Raw genomic sequence first — 19200 nt, 5'->3', positions numbered from 1 at the left:
CCCCACATCCACAGTCCTTGGGGCAGGAGCTGGGCCAGAGCTAACCACAACAAATAAGGAACAAGCAAGTTAGCCAAACACATAAAAGCACTGAAGAGAATAAGCTGATTTCATATTAAATTTTCTTCAAAGCTTTTTGGGTAAAAGTAAATTGTTATAAATCCTGCAGAGTCCTTTTATTAGTTCCTGAGGCTCTGGGAGATAGCCCTTGTTTGTGTGTTTATTTTCCAGAAATGGCAGACAAGCAGAGGTGGGCTGCTAAGGTGGAATGGTGACGTGGCAAGAATTTTGCACCGAGCTTGTAGGAGGAATTTATACAGCTCTGCATATTAGTAGATTACAACACTAATTGGAACAGTTTGTGCGGCCAGACTATAAATAAAGGCTCATATTGCAACAGTAGAGATTTTGTGAGAAGGTTCTACCATACTTTCAAAAATCCATTTTTTTTCTCAGGCCACAAGGAAACTGTCCGCCTGGCTAAATTTATTACCCTTTTATTGAAGTACTGCTAACTCAGTGTCATGCATATAAAAAGTATATAAAACTATCCTATATTTTTTTAAAATCCATACCCCTTCAAAAGTTCGTCCAGAAAGGAACATTTTTGTGTGAGAGAGGAGAGAGAGGAGAGAGAGAGAGAGGAGAGAGAGAGAGAAGAGAGAGAAAGAAGAGAGAGAGAGAGATGAGAGTGAGAGAAGAGAGAGAGAGAGGAGAGAGAGAGAGAAAAGAGAGAGAAAGAGAAGAGAGAGAGAGAAGAGAGGAGAGAGAGAAAGAGAAGTGAGAGAGAGGAGAGAGAGAGGAGAGTGAGAGAAGAGAGAGAGAGGAGAGAGAGATGAGGGAGAGAAGAGAGAGAGAGAGGAGAGAGAGAGGAGAGAGAGAAGAGAGAGAAAAGAGAGAGAGATGAGAGAGAGAGATGAGAGAGAGAGAGAGAGAAGAGAGAGAGAAGTGAGAGAGAGAGAGATGAGAGAGAGAGAGAAGAGAGGGAGAGAGAGGATTTTGATATTCCCAGATGCATCAAATATACCAAAAAATAAAAATAAAGGGAACACTTAAACAACAGCGTATAACTCCAAGTAAATCAAACTTCTGTGAAATCAAACTGTCCACTTAGGAAGCAACAATGATTGGCCATCAATTTCACCTGCTGTTGTGCACATCCAATGAGAATATTTCATTCATTCAGATCTAGGAATGTGTTATTTGAGTGTTCCCTTTTATTTTTTTGAGCAGTATATTTCACACTTTGTTCAGCAGAACATTATACTAAAATTCTTTCTTTTCTTCAGATTTTCATAATTACAGTGTACAGTAGTACCTCTAGATACGAGCTGCTCCACATGCGAGTATTCCAAGTTACGAGCCACGAGGGGAGAGAAATTTCTTTTCGAGATCTGAGCTCAAATTCGGGATACGAGCCGAGCGTCCACTAGGTGGTGCAAGAATCCTTGCTTCTGGTTATCTCGGAGGGGAAAAACAAAGTCTAAAGCCATTTGTTCCAGATACGAGTTGTTCGACATACGAGCTCCATTCTGGAACAAATTAAACTTGTACTGTATCTAGAGGTACTACTGTATTTTAAATTTGTAGGGACTAGTTATCATTGATTAGTTTTGTTCAGCCAGCAGGTGAGGTCGCTGTTCCCTTTGCAATTCAGGAGCAATGAAAGCCGTGTGCTGGCCCTTTCCGTATCTGCGTGATTGTTTTGTACTGCTAGTTTTGCTGCCTCGCGGCCCTTAGTTGCATTGCATTAATAGTTAACTCTCAACCATTGTTTCCGAAGTCTCCCACAAATACCTTGAATCAATGTAGCTTTTGAATTTGCAGGACAATCTAATGTTGGAGAAGGCTTGCTTGGCTGTAGAAGAGGCAGCCAAAGGCGGCGGAGTTTATCCCGAAGTTCTCTTCGAAGTGGCGCACCAGTGGTACTGGCTGTATGAGCAAACGGTTGGGGGAACTCTTGCCCAGAGGGAAGGAGCAACAGGCTGCAGTGCAAACGGAGCTCGTGCGCCGTGCGAGACCGTCCGCGGACTACCGGACGCCAGGGTGACATCAGAATCCGCTACAGTAACGGTGGCTGCTGCAGTGTCAGCAGCAGCGACGGTAGTGCCTGTGATCTCAGTGGGATCAACCATATACCAGCAACACACTGTGGCAGGACCAGCAATGGCACACGCGCACACCCAGGGCCTGCACCCCTACACAACACTCCAGACCCACATTCCTTGCAATCCTCAATACATCGGCCACCCTCTCCAGCACATGCCAAGGCCAGCAGTCTTCCCAGTGCCTGGTTCTGCTTATCCACAGGTAAGTTGTTTGCCTAGATTGATTTCTTTGACTATGTCACAAAGGTGTTGGATGAAGGTGGTGCCGTGGATATTGCCTATCTGGACTTCAGCAAAGCCTTTGATACGGTTCCACATAAAGAGCTGATAGATAAATTAGTGAAGATTGGACTTAATCCCTGGATAGTTCAGTGGATTTCAAGCTGGCTGAAGCGTAGACATCAGAGAGTTATTGTTAATGGCGAGTATTCTGAGCAGAGACAGGTTACAAGCGGTGTGCCACAAGGGTCTGTTCTGGGTCCTATTCTTTTTAATATGTTTGCGAGTGACATAGGGGAAGGTTTGGTAGGGAAGGTTTGCCTATTTGCTGATGGCTCTAAAGTGCGCAATAGGGTTGATATTCCTGGAGGGGGTCTGTAATATGGTAAATGATTTAGCTTTACTAGATAAATGGTCAAAGCAATGGAAACTGCAGTTTAATGTTTCCAAATGTAAAATAATGCACTTGGGGAAAAGGAATCCTCAATCTGAGTATTGCATTGGCAGTTCTGTGTTAGCAAAAACTTCAGAAGAGAAGGATTTAGGGGTAGTGATTTCTGACAGTCTCAAAATGGGTGAGCAGTGTGGTCGGGCAGTAGGAAAAGCAAGTAGGATGCTTGGCTGCATAGCTAGAGGTATAACAAGCAGGAAGAGGGAGATTGTGATCCCCTTATATAGAGCGCTGGTGAGACCATATTTGGAATACTGTGTTCAGTTCTGGAGACCTCACCTACAAAAAGATATTGACAAAATTGAACGGGTCCAAAGACGGGCTACAAGAATGGTGGAAGGTCTTAAACATAAAACGTATCAGGAAAGACTTAATGAACTCAATCTGTATAGTCTGGAGGACAGAAGGAAAAGGGGGGACATGATCGAAACATTTAAATATGTTAAAGGTTCAGGAGGGAAGTGTTTTTAATAGGAAAGTGAACACAAGAACAAGGGGACACAATCTGAAGTTAGTTGGGGGAAAGATCAAAAGCAACGTGAGAAAATATGATTTCACTGAAAGAGTAGTAGATCCTTGGAACAAACTTCCAGCAGACATGGTTGGTAAATCCACAGTAACTGAATTTAAACATGCCTGGGATAAACATATATCCATTGTAAGATAAAATACAGGAAATAGTATAAGGGCAGACTAGATGGACCATGAGGTCTTTTTCTGCCGTCAGTCTTCTATGTTTCTATGTTTCTAGACCAGTGTTTCTCACCCTTGGCATCTTGAAGATATCTGGACTTCAATTCCCAGAATTCCCCAGCCAGCATTTGCTGGCTGGGGAATTCTGGGAGTTGAAGTCCAAATACCTTCAAGTTGCCAAGGGTGGGAAACACTGGTCTAGAACAAGTGCTTTGACTGTATCACGTCTACTCTTCAGTGCAGATGACAAGGACTAGGCCAGTGATGGCGAAACCTTATTCCCTCGGGTGCCAAAAGAGCGTGCACATGTGATATCGCACACGGGCGAGTGCCCACACCCATAATTCAATGCCTGGGGAGAAAAGAAAGTTTCTCCCACCCATTTGAGTCCGGAAACAGCCTGTTTTCCAAATTCTGATGGGCCCAGTGGGCTCGTGTTTTGCCCTCCCCAGGCTCCAACATCTTCCTTGGAGCCGGGAAGGATAGATACCCCCCCCCAACCCCCCAGAGGCTCTTTGGAAGCCAAAAGGGTAATACAGTGAACCCTCGAGTTTCGCGTCCTCAAGTATCGCGAAAGGGCTATTTCGCGAGTTTTCAACCCGGAAGTAAACTCCACCATCTGCGCATGCGTGCCCTTCCACGCATGCGTAGATGGTGGAGTTTCCCCGCCGGGCAGAGGCTTCCCTGGGTCTTCCCCCTTCCCCCAGAGGCTTCCCTGGGACACCCCAGCTCCGCTCCCCAGCTGGGAAGCGGTCCCAGCAACAGCGTGGGCGGGCGGGCGGTGCCCGCGCGCTTGGGGACATCCCAGCTCCGCTCCCCAGCTGGGAAGCGGATCTAGGGAGTCCCCACCCCGCGCGCGTTGCTGGGGAAAGCGCGCGCGCTTGGGGACATCCCAGGTCCGCTCCCCAGCTGGGAAGCGGATCTAGGGAGTCCCCACCCCGCGCGCGTTGCTGGGGAAAGCGTGCGCGCTTGGGGACATCCCAGCTCCGCTCCCCAGCTGGGAAGCGGATCTAGGGAGTCCCCACCGCGCGCGCGTTGCTGGGGAAAGCGCGCGCGCTTGGGGACATCCCAGCTCCGCTCCCCAGCTGGGAAGCGGATCTAGGGAGTCCCCACCGCGCGCGCGTTGCTGGGGAAAGCGCGCGCGCTTGGGGACATCCCAGCTCCGCTCCCCAGCTGGGAAGCGGAGCTAGGGAGTCCCCAAGCGCGCGCGCACCCCAGGCGCGAGCAACGGGGTGGGCGGGCGAAGGGCGGGCGGCAGTGGAAGCAAAAACACCATCTGCGCACGCGCAGATGGTGTTTTTACTTCCGCACCGCTACTTCGCTAAAAATCGATCATCGCGTGGGGTCCTGGAACGGAACCCTCGCGATGATCGAGGGTTCACTGTACAGATACCCCAGATACCCCAGATACCCCCGGATCTGGGGTTTCCCCAAGCGCGTGCGCGTTGCTGGGGCCGCTTCCCAGCTGGGGAGCGGCCCCAGCAATGCGCGCGCGCTTGGAGAAACCCCGGCTCCGCTCCCCAGCTGGGGAGCGGCCCCAGCAACGCGCGCGCGCGCTTGGAGAAACCCCGGCTCCGCTCCCCAGCTGGGGAGCGGCCCCAGCAACGCGCGCGCGCTTGGGGAAACCCCAGCTCCGCTCCCCAGCTGGGCAGCGGAGCTGGGGTGTCCCCGCGCGTGCCGCCCGCCCGCCCACGCCGTTGCTCGCGCCGCCGCTGGGGTCTTACGGGGCAAGAGGGGGAAGACCCAGGGAAGCCGCCCAGCTTCCCAGCTGGGGAACTCCACCATCTACGCATGCGTGGCCATAGAAAAAAAGGCACACATGCGCAGATGGTGGAGTTTACTTCCGGGTTGAAAACTCGTGAAATAGCCCTTTCGCGATGCTTGAGGACGCGAAACTCGAGGGTTCACTGTATACATCTGGTATTGGCTCAGTGCTATTTTGTGGAGCTGCACAAAACACAATCTTAAATGTCCAAGTGTACTTCTAAAGCTTTCAGAATGAATTGGAAATTCAGAAATAGAAGACAGCAATTGAATTCTCATGGTACTCTAAGCTATTGCTTGATTTGACAATCTTTTGCACAGTCTGACACAGGGATTGTGGGCACACAATATTCTGTGCCCTCCCCAAGCCTCTGTGCGAGCCAAAAATCAGCTGGCCAGCACTCACATGCACCTTGGAGCTGAGATAAGGCAACGGCTCACGTGCCAGCAGATAGGACTCTGCATGCCACCTGTGGCACCTGTGCCATAGGTTCGCCATCACTGGACTAGGCAGTGGCTGGGCATTTTATTTCTTTTCCAATTTGCAAGCAGGGATGTTGGGAGGAAATGGTTTGTTATTGTTCAAGGGGAGAAACGTTCTCCCAACAACCTCTAGGGGGCACCCTTCCCTCCCACTTAGCAGTAATAGCAACTACACTGCTGAGAAAGTCTGCTGGGAGGAGTTGCCTTGGGTCTCTTTGATATAATCAAAGGCTAAGAATCGGAGAGATTAGAGAGATAAAATAGTACAGTCATGTTGGGGCCCTTGGATCAGGGTTTCCCAACCTTGGCAACTTGGAGATATTTGGACTTCAACTCCCAGAATTCCCCAGCCAGCATTTGCTGGCTGGGGAATTCTGGGAGTTGAAGTCCAAATATCTCCAAGTTGCCAAGGTTGGGAAACCCTGCTTTGTATCATGTAGAAAAACAGTCTAGACCAGTGGTTCCCAACGTGGGGCCCACGCCCCACAGGGGGACAATTTCATTTTTAATGGGGGCAATTGGGACCTTGTTTAAACCTAGTTAATGGCCTTTTAGGCTTCCTCCGCGTGAGTAGTTCACTTTTTGAATAATAAGAGTTTATTTTTATTTATTTATTGGATTTGTATGCCGCCTCTCTCCGCAGTTATATGTCATGGGGGGGAGACCTCGGGATTTAAGAGATGTTTAGGTGGGGCATGGCCAAAAAAAGGTTGGGAACCACTGACCTAGATGAAGCTAGCCAATCCATCCAAACACACATCAAGTCAAGTTCTAACTTCACTTGATGTGTGTTTGGATCGATTGGATAGCTTTGTCTATCAGTTGCTATCAGAATCTGCTTTCTTTTAATTGAGATTATTTATTTATTCATTTTTTATGCCCCCCTTCTCCTTAGACTCAGGGCGGCTTACAACATGTTAGCGATAGCACTTTTTAACAGAGCTAGGCTATTGCCCCACAATCCGGGTCCTCATTTTACCCACCTCGGAAAGATGGAAGGCTGGGTCAACCTTAAGCCGGTGATGAGATTTGAACCGCTGACCTGCAGATCTAGCAGTCAGCTTTAGTGGCCTGCAGTACTGCACTCTACCCACTGCGCCACCTCGGCTCATATGTCTTGAGTGTTATTCATGAGTACCTTGACACTTTTTTTTTGGTTCATAAGTAATTGGAAAACCTTACCCAACTAGAATGGTTATTATCTTTTGTCAGCATTAACAAAAAGCCTTACGTTTCTGAAATTACAACTTTAAAACCCCAGTGGTATAAAATTTTTGATTATTTTTGTACCGCTGTGAAAATATGCTCAGTATCCTTCTTCTTGCAACTATGGATTATTTTCACATGGAACCTGGCAAAGGTTTTGAGATAACATCCCTAAAAAGAAATGGTACCTTTCTTTTAAAAAATAGTGTCGTTTGGGACGTCTCCCCCTTCCAGAACTCAAACGATGTGCAGGAGATGGAATTGTGGCTATGCAAAAGGCAACCGGACCAGGGTATCTACGAGACCGCCTTCTGCCGCACGAATCCCAGCGACCGGTTAGGTCCCACAGAGTTGGTCTTCTCCGGGTCCCCTCGACTAAACAATGCCGTCTGGCGGGACCCAGGAGAAGAACCTTCTCTGTGGCGGCCCCGACCCTCTGGAATAATAATAATAATAATAATAATTTATTAGATTTGTATGCCGCCCCTCTCAGAAGACTCGGGGCGGCTCACAACAACGATAAAACAATATTATACTGGCACAAATCTAATATTAAAAAAAAACTTTAAAACCCTATCATAATTAAAAACCAAACAGCACATACATACCAAACATAAATTATAATAAGCCTGGGGGAAAGGTGTCTCAAATCCCCCATGCCTGGCGGTATAGGTGGGTCTTAAGTAGTTTACGGAAGACAAGGAGGGTGGGAGCAGTTCTAATCTCCGGGGGGAGTTGATTCCAGAGGGCCGGGGCCGCCACAGAGAAGGCTCTTCCCCTGGGGCCCGCCAGACGATATTGTTTAGTTGACGGGACCTGGAGAAGGCCAACTCTGTGGGACCTTATCGGCCGCTGGGATTCGTGCGGTAGCAGGCGGTTCCGGAGGTACTCTGGTCCAATGCCACGTAGGGCTTTAAAGGTCATGACCAACACTTTGAATTGTGACCGGAAACTGATCGGCAGCCAATGCAGGCCACAGAGTGTTGTAGATATGTGGGCGAATCTGGGAAGCCCCACGATGGCTCTCGCGGCCGCGTTCTGCACGATCTGGAGTTTCCGAACACTTTTCAAAGGTAGCCCCATGTAGAGAGCGTTGCAGTAATCGAACATCGAGGTGATAAGGGCATGAGTGACTGTGAGCAATGAATCAGCTCCCCCCCCCCCGGAGATTAGGACTGCCCCCACCCTCCTTGCCTTTCGTAAACTCCTCAAAACCCATCTCTGTCGTCAAGCTTGGGGGAATTGAGATACTTTCCCCTTGCCTATGTAGTTTCTGTGCACAATATGACTGTATGTATGCTTTTATTTACTGGGATTTCTCTTTTAGATTTTGTGTATGCATAATTGCTATTTTAGATTCTAATTATTAGATTTGTCATTATGTATTGTTTTTATCACTGCTGTGAGCCGCCCCGAGTCTACGGAGAGGGCCGGCATACAAATCTAATAAATAATAATAACTCTATCCTGTTTCTCTGCAGGGTGTCCACCCAGCGTTCATCGGAGCCCAGTACCCTTACTCGGTCACTACTCCGTCTTTGGCAGCAACTGCAGTGTCGTTCCCAGGGGTCCCTGTCCCTTCCATGACACAGATTGCTATGCACCCCTACCATGCTGAGACGGGGCTCTCTCTGTCTTCCAATGTAGCAAGTGAGTATTTTCACCTATGAAAAGACATTTTAACAGGTCTTTCTCCTAACTGACCGTGGCAATATTCCCGTACTGTAGTATGACATCTAGTGTGGAAGCGTCTAACGTTCAGTTTTCAACATCTATTCCTGTGACTGCAACTAAAGAGAGTGTTCCTTAAATAGTTTATAGTTTATTAGATATGTATGCCGCCCCTCTCCAAAGACTCGGGGCGGCTCACAACATAATAGTGATACAATACATTACAAATCTAATAGTAGAAGTTAAATCAGTTTAAAAACGTTAATACAGTGGTACCTCGTGAAACGAACCCTTCGTGATACGAACTTTTCGAGATACGAACCCGGGGTTCGGAAATTTTTTGCCTCTTCGTACGAACTTTTTTTGACTTACGTACCTGCCACCGATCGCAAAAACGGCGCTCCGCTGGGCGGCGCTGCCCGACTGTAACCTTTTGAAATAGCCGGGCGCTTCTTGGCGGCCTCCGGAACCCAAACCTGAACTTTTGCCAAACTTCCGGGTTCGGTGTTCGGGATAACGCCAAGAAGCTCCCGGCTGTTTCAAAAGGTAACAGCCGGGGGGCGGCGCCCAGCAGAGCATCATTTTGCAATTCCCCCCCCCCTTGCACACATTAATCGCTTTTACATTGTTTCCTATGGGAAACATTGTTTCGTCTTACGAACTTTTCGCCTTACGAACCTCCTCCCGGAACCAATTAAGTTCGTAAGACAAGGTATTACTGTACATAATAAAATCCCTAACTATACAATCATACACATTCAACCTAATCCATCATAGAGTGAGGCCAACACATAATAAAAAGGGGGAGAAGATGGTAATTATCCCCACGCCTGGCGACAAAAATGGGTCTTCAGCATTTTACGGAAGGCGAGGAGGGTGGGGGCTATTCGAATCTCTGGAGGGAGTTGATTCCAGAGGGCCGGGGCCGCCACAGAGAAGGCTCTTCCCCTGGGTCCCGCCAGACGACATTGTTTGGTCGACGGGACCTGGAGAAGGCCAACTCTGTGGGACCTAATTGGTCGCTGGGATTCGTGCAGCAGTAGGCGGTCTCGGAGATATTCTGGTCCAATGCCATGTAGGGCTTTATAGGTCACAACCAACACGGTAACGGTAAACCTTTACAATGTTGATGCCTTTTTTCATGGGGGTTTAGTTACAATTGTCAGATTTTCTCATCGTGACCTGAATGTTTGGGGGCGTGTATTTAGTTTTGTTGAGTGCTGCAGAATGGCTTCCATTGGCAAAGTGGCTAATCACAAACTTTATAATTTGCAACTGGTCCATTTTACATTAGACTGCAGGTTGTTCAGCAGCCTTATAATTAAGTGTAAAGTTAGGAAAGGGAGGGAATAAGATGGTGCTGGTGCTTAGGGTTGGGGGAAAAAGAGAGAAGGGAAGTGGAATGAACAATAAGGAAGTACTTAGGCAAAGAATTGTGCTTTCGTTCAAGGGGAGGGATTTGCAGCTGTGCGAACAGGATACAGCCTGGAACGTGTCTGGTTCCAGAGACCTTTCAGGTGTGAAGTGCAAAAGGTGGAAAAAGGACAGCATGCTTCTCTGTCTTATCTACTAGGCCCAATCTCTCCCTCCCTCCCCTCCAGGGGTGGATTCTGGTTTTCTTCACTGCTGGTTTGCTCCTTGATGCACCACATGGTCACACATGTGTTGTGGGCACGCACACGCACAGTGCTAAAAAAACCAGCTTCTGGTTGGATGTACTGAAGCAGAAAACAAAATGGCGGCACCTATGGCGCCTCTGATTTGAGGGCGTGGCAGGCCTGGTTGGTTGCCGGTTTCAGTAACCCAGGCCGCCAAGTTACTACCGAACCAGAAGGAACCCAGCTCTTCCTCCCCCTCCCCCCAATTTGTTTTTCTTGAAGAAAAGGAGACATTATTATTATTATGTCAATACAACACAGCAAACGAGATCACTATGCTGGATTTCGTATTTCATCACCAGTCGGGAGCTTCCCAAGCACCTAGGACTGCATGATGTAGCGGCGAATTATTTTATTGATTGATTGATTGATTGGATTTGTATGCCACCCCTCTCCGCAGACTCGGGGAGGCTAACGACAATGATAAAAAACAACATGTAACAATCCAATTTAATAAAACAACTAAAAACCCTTATTATAAAAACCGAACATACACACAAACATACCATACATAACTTGTAATGGCCTAGGGGAAGGAATATCCTAACTCCCCCATGCCTGGCGACAAAGGTGGGTCTTGAGTAATTTGCGAAAGACAAGGAGGGTGGGGGCCATTCTAATCTCTGGGGGGAGTTGATTCCAGAGGGCCGGGGCCGCCACAGAGAAGGTTCTTCCCCTGGGGCCCATCAAACGACATTGTTTGGTCGACGGGACCCGGAGAAGGCCAACTCTGTGGGACCTTATCGGCCGCTGGGATTCGTGGGGTAGAATTATGTTTGCCGATCCCAGTAAAGCGGCCTTTTGCAATTGACAGATGGAGATTTTGTCAATTCCAATGGTTGTTGTTGTTGTTGTTGTTATTATTATTATTATTTATTAGATTTGTATGCCGCCCTTCTCCAAAAACTTAGGACGGCATACATGCTCAAAACAAGATGTTTTATCCCAAAGATAGCACAAGAAACATACTTAAACATTTTTCCTGCAATGCAGAAAATTATTGCAAAATTTTAAAGCATAGTGATTAAAATGTAGCATTCCACAAGGGAGACTAATTTTTAAAAAGCGTAACGAATACCATCTGTGCACTTAAACAAGGCAGAACATCTGAGAGAGACAAAGTCAGCAATATACGAAAAACAAAACTTTCTCAGAGAAAGAAAATTAGACTTAACGATGGTTTTTGTTGGCTAGATTTTAATTATCTGAAAAGAGGGGGAAACAAAACGTTGTCTATGGACTTTTACATTACGTGTATAAATTCTTTTCTTAACTATTAGCATCTCCACCATTTCAGACAAGTCATCATTATAGATAAGGGGAAAAAACAGACTGAATTTCTTTTAATTTGATTGATGTTAAGTCCCATCTATATACTGATTTTAATGCCAACTCAAATGTGAACAGAAATATTTTAAAAGGCTATTAATAGCTCATCTTCATTTCCGGAGAAGCCACTTTCTAAGCTGTTTCGGATTAATGAAATGTTTTCAAAGTCGCTCCCAGTGAAGGGAAAATTCCCCCAAAAGTGAAAAAGTGGAGAATTAACATTTTAAATTGCAGAAACATTTTAAAGATCTGATGGGAACTTTTATATTTATTGGTGAGTTTTAGTAAATAACTTATCAATATTTATCAATATTTTATAAATATGAAAGTAAATTCCACCAGATGAGTGAAAAACAGTTTATGTCTTCAAACTTAACTTGAGTTGGACATTGTTCTGTCTGGGTCACTCCAGAAGCCAATACCAACCCAAAAAGAGAAGCCAGACACACTGGTAAAAGGCAAAGGCAGTTTTATAAAATTCAAGAAAAACACAGGTAACAGAAAATGTCCTTACAAACAGGAAAATGCTGTATCTTCAGATATATTCACAAAGGCTGTATCTTCAGATATATTCACGAAGGCCAAAAGTCCATGCAGCCAAGGCTGTAGATAGCAGACCTATACCTCCCACGGGTCTTCCAAAGCTGCTGGGCCACAAGCCAGGAACAGAGACGCCGAGAAACAAGACAGGATAACGCCACGCCAAGCTGATAACACTCCACATGGCTTAAAGGGCTTGCCTGCCTTTTAAACCCTGCTGATGAATACCACACCCAAACCCAGCTGTTTCTACTTCAATGGTGAAAATATCTCTTTAACTGCTCCTTTCGTTGCTCTGAACGTCGCTGTCTCATGTCAATGACAGCTTGTGCGTCATCACCTAATGACTCCAAGCTACTGGCTGGGGAGAGGCCCCCCCCCCCAGGGCTCTCATGCTGTTCTCCTTCATCCCATTCCTGACTCTCCTCTCCCCCGTCCGACTGTTCAGCCCCCTCCTCTGCGCTGTCATCCTCCTCCGGGCATGGAGCCAGCAGAGACACAGCTGGTCCCTGAAATGTATGAAGAATTTGTCTGCTGACTCACATAAAGCCACTTGATTAGCGTTCCTTGAAGAATATACAAATTAATGAGCAAATTACTAAAGCTAAGTTACTTAGTGACGTTTCTGTATTACAAGTTTCTTGTAAGCATGCTCAATCTCCTTTGAGTTACTTACACAGTAGATGTAATTGCTAAATTAAAAATTTGGTCAGGAAGTATTTTACACCATTGTGTGTTCTGAATGAATTCCTCTAATCTAGTCCATGACTAGTATCGAGTACAGGTTAAAAACCATAACTGCTTCATTGGATTTCCAGACTTTAGTATTTTAATGATATGCAAAGAGACAATTGTTTGTACCCCAACATTTGCTTACTTAAATGCAACAAAATTCCACTTTGTTTCATGGAGCAAAATTACATTTAAGAATTCTTATCTGCTTGGTTTGAGACCCGGGGTTTAAGATTTTTTTGCCTCTTCTTACAAACTATTTTCATCTTACAAACCCACCGCCGCTGCTGGGATGCCCCGCCTCCAGACTTCCGTTGCCAACGAAGCACCCATTTTTGCACTGCTGGGATTCCCCTGAGGCTCCCCTCCATGGGTGACCCAACCTCTGGACTTCCATGTTTTTGTGATGTTGCAGGGGAATCCCAGCAATGGAAAAACAGGCGCTTCGCTGGCAACGGAAGTCCAGAGGTGGGGTTTCCCAGCGAGGGGAGCCTCAGTGAAATCGCAGCATCGCAAAAACACAGAGGTCTGGAGGTGGGGTTTCGAGGACTTCGGTGTTTTTGCGATGCTAGGATTCCACTTCTGGGATTCCACTTCTGGGATTCCCCTGCAGCATCACAAAAACACAGAAGTCCGGAGGTGGGGTTTCCCATAGAGGGGAGCCTCAGGGGAATCCCAGCAGTGGAAAAACAGGCGCTTCGGCTGGCAAAAGGGGTGAATTTTGGGCTTGCACGCATTAATCGCTTTTCCATTGGTTCCTATGGGAAACATTGTTTCGTCTTACAAACTTTTCACCTTAAGAACCTCGTCCCGGAACCAATTAAGTTTGTAAGACAAGGTATCACTGTATTATGCAAAAGGAGAGAGTACATAGAACATCCAAAAAATTAGGGAAAGAAGGCCACTTTTAGAATGATCAGGTATGCAGTGCTTGCTTATTCTCTACTACTGTGTTTCCACCAGGTTAATTAATATTAATCCCTGCCATGTATCCAGGCAGGGTATAACTGAACTCCCGCAGCTGATGTCTTTGATTTCTCCCCTTTACGCGGTTGTTTCTTCTCTCCAGTAGGAAGTGTTCACGCAGGGTCTACTTTCCCAGCAATTCAAGGGACTTCCTTAACAAGCTTGTCTTCTCAGCCCAGTTCCCTTGTGACAGGGGGCTTCCCTTCTGAAGATGAACAACACAGCCAGCCGGTCAGTCCTCAAGGATTGCACTACCTTCATTCCGCCTACCGAGTGGGTAAGGAACACAAAAGCGCGACACTTTGGGTGTTTTCGGCAGGCATTCGGAACAAGGGCGATGCATATCTTATTTAACAGCTTGTCTGTTCTTTGATTTGTAGATGAAAACTTAAATTCCCTAGTTTAGGCTGGTGAATAAATAATTCAGGAGAATGAGAAGAGACATGGGATTAATTACCCTGGGGAACAATTTGTAACACAATTTCTGTTTGAGTTTGATTTTTGAGCTTTTTTATAGTTAATTAATTAATTGATTTGATTTTTATGCCGCCCTTCTCCTTAGACTCAGGGCGGCTTACAACATGTTAGCACTTTTTAAAAGAGCCAGCCTATTGCCCCCACAATCCGGGTCCTCATTTTATCCACCTCGGAAGGATGGAAGGCTGAGTCAACCTTGAGCCGGTGATGAGATTTGAACCGCTGACCTACAGATCTACAGTCAGCTTCAGTGGCCTGCAGTATAGCACTATAATTAGGCATGCTGGTTTCAAAACTATAGTTAGTTTTCTTCTACCACGTCAAGTTTTTTTCTTTACACCTTATGAGAATTATAAGATTACGAGGTTGCAATGTGAGCATCAAATTGCATTTTTTACATAGCCATCTTGCTAAGTTCCCGGAAAATCTTGGTGCACTCATTGATGAGCAGGGTAAGCGATTCCACCAAGATTTGAAGTTCCTGGAGTGGCATGGTATCAAGGTAGACGGGATGTACAGTAGTACCTCTAGATACGAGCTGCTCCACATGCGAGTATTTCAAGTTACGAGCTGCGACGCGAGCAAAATTTCTTTTCGACGCCCGAGCTCAAATTTGGGATACGAGCCAAGCATCCACTAGGTGGCGCAAGAATTCCATTCTTTCTAGTTATCTCCGTGCGAAAAGCCAAATCTAAATGCATTTGTTCGAGATACGAGATGATCGACATACGAGGTCAGCTCTGGCACGAATTAAACTCGTATGTGGAGGTTCCACTGTACATATGATGGGTGACTATTGTTAGAGCATCAAGCTAGAGGTATAACAAGCAGGAAGAGGGAGATTGTGATCCTGCTATATAGAGCGCTGGTGAGACCACATTTGGAAGACTGTGTTCAGTTCTGGAGACCTCACCTACAAAAAGATATTGACAAAATTGAACGGGTCCAAAGACGGGCTACAAGAATGGTGGAAGGTCTTAAGCATAAAACGTATCAGGAAAAGACTTCATGAACTCAATCTGTATAGTCTGGAGGACAGAAGGAAAAGGGGGGACATGATCAAAACATTTAAATATGTTAAAGGGTTAAATAAGGTTCAGGAGGGAAGTATTTTTAATAGGAAAGTGAACACAAGAACAAGGCGACACAATCTGAAGTTAGTTGGGGGAAAGATCAAAGGCAACATGAGAAAATATTATTTTACTGAAAGAGTAGTAGATGCTTGGAACAAACTTCCAGCAGACGTGGTTGGTAAATCCACAGTAACTGAATTTAAACATGCCTGGGATAAACATATATCCATTGTAAGATAAAATACAGGAAATAGTATAAGGGCAGACTAGATGGACCAGGAGGTCTTTTTCTGCCGTCAGACTTCTATGTTTCTATGAAATATGCATAAAAATGATGATATGGTCAAAATACTCACTTGCCTAATTGTGCACACAGTGTTTGGTTGTTATGTTGCTGTAGATGTAGACTTCCTTATAAATATCTAAAAAGCAATGTGAGAAGAAGAGTCTCACGAGAAGCCTTTTAATTGTACAGGCAAAAAAGAGACTGACCCTCATGCCAAATCTCCTCTTTCCAGTCTTCAATCTTAAGCTTTGCAGAATTCCAAGGCTCTTTAAAAAAAAAAAAAGAAACAAACAAACCAAAGCTCTGTTAAGGCTTCTTGGTGAAAGATATAACTATTTAGCATCTTCCTCTAATGGCTTTTCTTGGGTACAAATTATTCAACTGGTTTATTTATTTGTTTATTTATTCAATTTTTTATGCCGCCCTTCTCCTTAGACTCAGGGCGGCTTACAATATGTTAGCAATAGCACTTCTTAACAGAGCCAGGCTATTGCCCCCATAATCCTGGTCCTCATTTTACCCACCTCGGAAGGATGGAAGGCTGAGTCAACCTTGAGCCGGTGATGAGATTTGAACCGCTGACCTACAGATCTACAGTTAGCTTTAGTGGCCTGCAGTACAGCACTCTACCTGCTGCGCCACCCCGGCTTGGTTGCTTCTATGGTGCAGGAAGCTTTAAAATTAATGCTTAAATTTTAACAAGGCGAAGGCTGAAAACTTTGTTGGTTCAAACTGTTCTCTCTTGCCTGCGTGAGCGAGGAAGCCCAAATTGAGGGTCCAATTTGCTCTCCCCTTCAGGGATGCTGGCGCTGGAGATGCTTGGTCGAAGGGCTCACAATGACCACCCCAACAACTTCTCACGCAGCCCCCCCTACACAGAAGATGTGAAGTGGCTTCTCGGACTAGCGGCCAAATTAGGTAAGATCCACAGACACTCGAACGCGAAGGAGAGGAAACATTCGTCTCAAGGGTGACTCTCCTGATGGAATACATCTAGAGCAGTGATGGCGAACCTTGTTTTCCTTGGGTGCCAAAAGAGCGTGGGTGCGTGTTATCGTGCATGCGCGAGTGCCCATGCCCATAATTTAATGCCTGGGGAGGGCAAAAACAGTTTCCCCTGACCCCGGAGGCCAGAAACTGCCTGTTTCCCAACTTCTGGTGGGCCCAGTAGGCTCGTGTTTCTCCTTCCCCGGGCTCCAAAGGCATCCCTGGAGCCGGGGAAGGGTAAAAACACCCTCCCCCATTCCCCTGGCGGCTCTCTAGAAGCCAAAAATGCCCACTCAGAGCCTCTGTGTGAGCCATAAATCAGGTGGCCGGCACATACATGAACATTGGATCTGAGCTAGGGCAACAGTTCGTGTGCCAGCAGATATGGCTCCGTGTGCCACCTGTGGCACCCATGCCATAGGTTCACCATCACTGAGCTAGAGTGTCGCGTTTTATTGCTAGTACCAGGAGATCCTTTGGTGCAAAATAGCCAGTGCAATTTAAGGGTGTTTCTGGTACATTTCCAGCTTGAAATTTTCAATGTAAAAAGTTGGCAGCCGGTTTTTTAATATATATTAACTACAGTACAGGTGTCTTAAGGTTAGAAAGAGAATTTAAAGCTGGTTGCCTTTGACATCAAGTGGCTCCTTTTAATTGCCATTGGTTGAAAAAGAAATGACAATAGATGTTATCCCTTTTTATTGGATAGAGTCTGTTCTGTCGGGCTCTCTGGTAGACTCCTCCCAAAAATTCACAGGTACAAATTTCAGACACACACACGTTTGAAAATTCAAAACAATGTTCTTTATAATGAAAAGTCACTTAAACCAAGCCCTCTTTTGGTATATCAAAGAGCACTCGTCTCCAAACAAACTGGTAATTTGTACAAGTCCCTTATCAGTTCTGTGATACTTAGCTTGCAGCTGCGAGGCAATTCACAGTCCTTCTTTCACAAAGTGAAACACATTTTGCTCTGGTTTAGTTTCAAAAGCGTGGAAAAATCAGCACACAAAAGGTCAAAGTCAGTAAAACAGTCACGAAACACAAGGATGAGATAATCCTCCACAATGGCCAAACCCACAGGCTGCTATTTATAGCAGCCTCACTAATGACCACAGCCCCACCCAACCACAGGTGGCCTCATTTTCTTTGATAATAATCTCTCAGTTGTTGTTGCCTATGCATCGCTCTCTGCATGCGTGGCTGTATCATTAATTCTTGTTCTGAATCCAAGGAGGAGCTAGATAATTGATCTCCTTCTGAGCTGTCTGCCCCACTCTCCTCCTCCCTGTCACTCATGTCCTCTTGGTCAGAGGAGCCCTCATCAGCAGATTCCACCGGGGGGGCAAAACAGGCCTGCAGCATGTGGATGTCTCCCCCACATCCACAGTCCTTGGGGCAGGAGCTGGGCCAGAGCTAAGCACAACAAGTACAGGTGTCTTAAGGTTAGAAAGAGAATTTAAAGCTGGTTGCCTTTGACATCAAGTGGCTCCTTTTAATTTCCATTGGTTGAAAAAGAAATGACAATGGATGTTATCCCTTTTTATTGGATGGAGTCTACCAAGATAAACGCTGGTTTTTAATCTCTCTCCCTCTCCCACAAACCCAGGGACTGATTAAAGCCTATGCCTTACATTCCTTTTCTCTTTGCAGGTGTGAACTACGTACATCAGTTTTGTGTTGGGGCAGCCAAGGGAGTCCTGAGTCCTTTTGTGCTGCAAGAGATCATCATGGAGTCCCTGCAGAGGCTCAACCCTGCCCATGTCCACAACCACCTGCGCACACCTGCCTTCCATCAGTTGGTGCAGAGGTGCCAACAGGCCTATATTCAGGTATGCATGGGCTTTTCCTCTGAAGGGTGAAGGTTGGTTGCTTTATCTTTGTGAACTTAAATGTGCTCTCTTTGGGGAGAACGGAGGAATGTGGTTGCTGTGAAACGTAGTCAGATCAGTTTTAAGATTATTAAAGAATCAGTTTATTCATGTCTGTTTTCCAAACTTCCTGTTCCTCTGAAGGACTACCAGAAAAGGGGACTTGGTCAGACAGTATAGGTCAGTATTTCCCAACCGTGGCAACTTGAAGATATTTGGACTTCAACTCCCAGAATTCCCCAGCCAGCATTTGCTGGCTGGGGAATTCTGGGAGTTGAAGTCCAAATATCTTCAAGTTGCCAAGGTTGGGAAACACTAGTATAGATTATCCATTGATTCCCTGGAAGACCTCTCCCTTGCCTTCCCTTCTACTTCCCCTCAAAGCGGTATCTATTATTATTATTATTATTATTATTATTATTATTATTATTATTATTATTATTATTATTACAGTATTATTATTATTATTATTATTATTATTATTATTATTATTATTTATTGGATTTGTATGCCGCCCCTCTCCGCAGACTCGGGGCGGCTAACAACAGCAGTAAAACAATACAACAAAATCCAATACTAAAAAACAGTTAAAAACCCATTATATAAAAACCAAACATACATACAGACATACCATGCATAAAATTGTAAAGGCCTAGGGGGAAAGTGTATCTTAGTTCCCCCATGCC

General features: G+C 45.8%; 1 protein-coding gene across 4 annotated transcripts in view; it reads left to right on the top strand.

Moving 5' to 3' along the window:
- The window catches only part of ZSWIM8 (zinc finger SWIM-type containing 8), a 113940-nt gene that overhangs the window by 88039 nt on the left and 6701 nt on the right, over window positions 1-19200 (top strand). For 2 of the 4 annotated variants that reach the window (XM_070752099.1, XM_070752097.1), the window contains 5 exons: window positions 1828-2310; window positions 8406-8574; window positions 13927-14097; window positions 16455-16574; window positions 18297-18475. In XM_070752099.1, coding sequence (XP_070608200.1) covers window positions 1828-2310; window positions 8406-8574; window positions 13927-14097; window positions 16455-16574; window positions 18297-18475 — 1122 coding nt within the window. Of the gene's footprint in view, window positions 1-1827; window positions 2311-8405; window positions 8575-13923; window positions 14098-16454; window positions 16575-18296; window positions 18476-19200 lie in introns of all 4 variants that reach the window. The other 2 variants (XM_070752098.1, XM_070752096.1) reach the window with 1 other exon arrangement.

Source organism: Erythrolamprus reginae, chromosome 5 (assembly GCF_031021105.1).
Source record: "Erythrolamprus reginae isolate rEryReg1 chromosome 5, rEryReg1.hap1, whole genome shotgun sequence".
NCBI classification, from domain to species: Eukaryota; Metazoa; Chordata; class Lepidosauria; order Squamata; family Dipsadidae; genus Erythrolamprus; species Erythrolamprus reginae.
The sequence above is the reverse complement of the archived record's forward strand: the minus strand, read 5'-3'. Positions and strand labels throughout refer to the sequence as shown.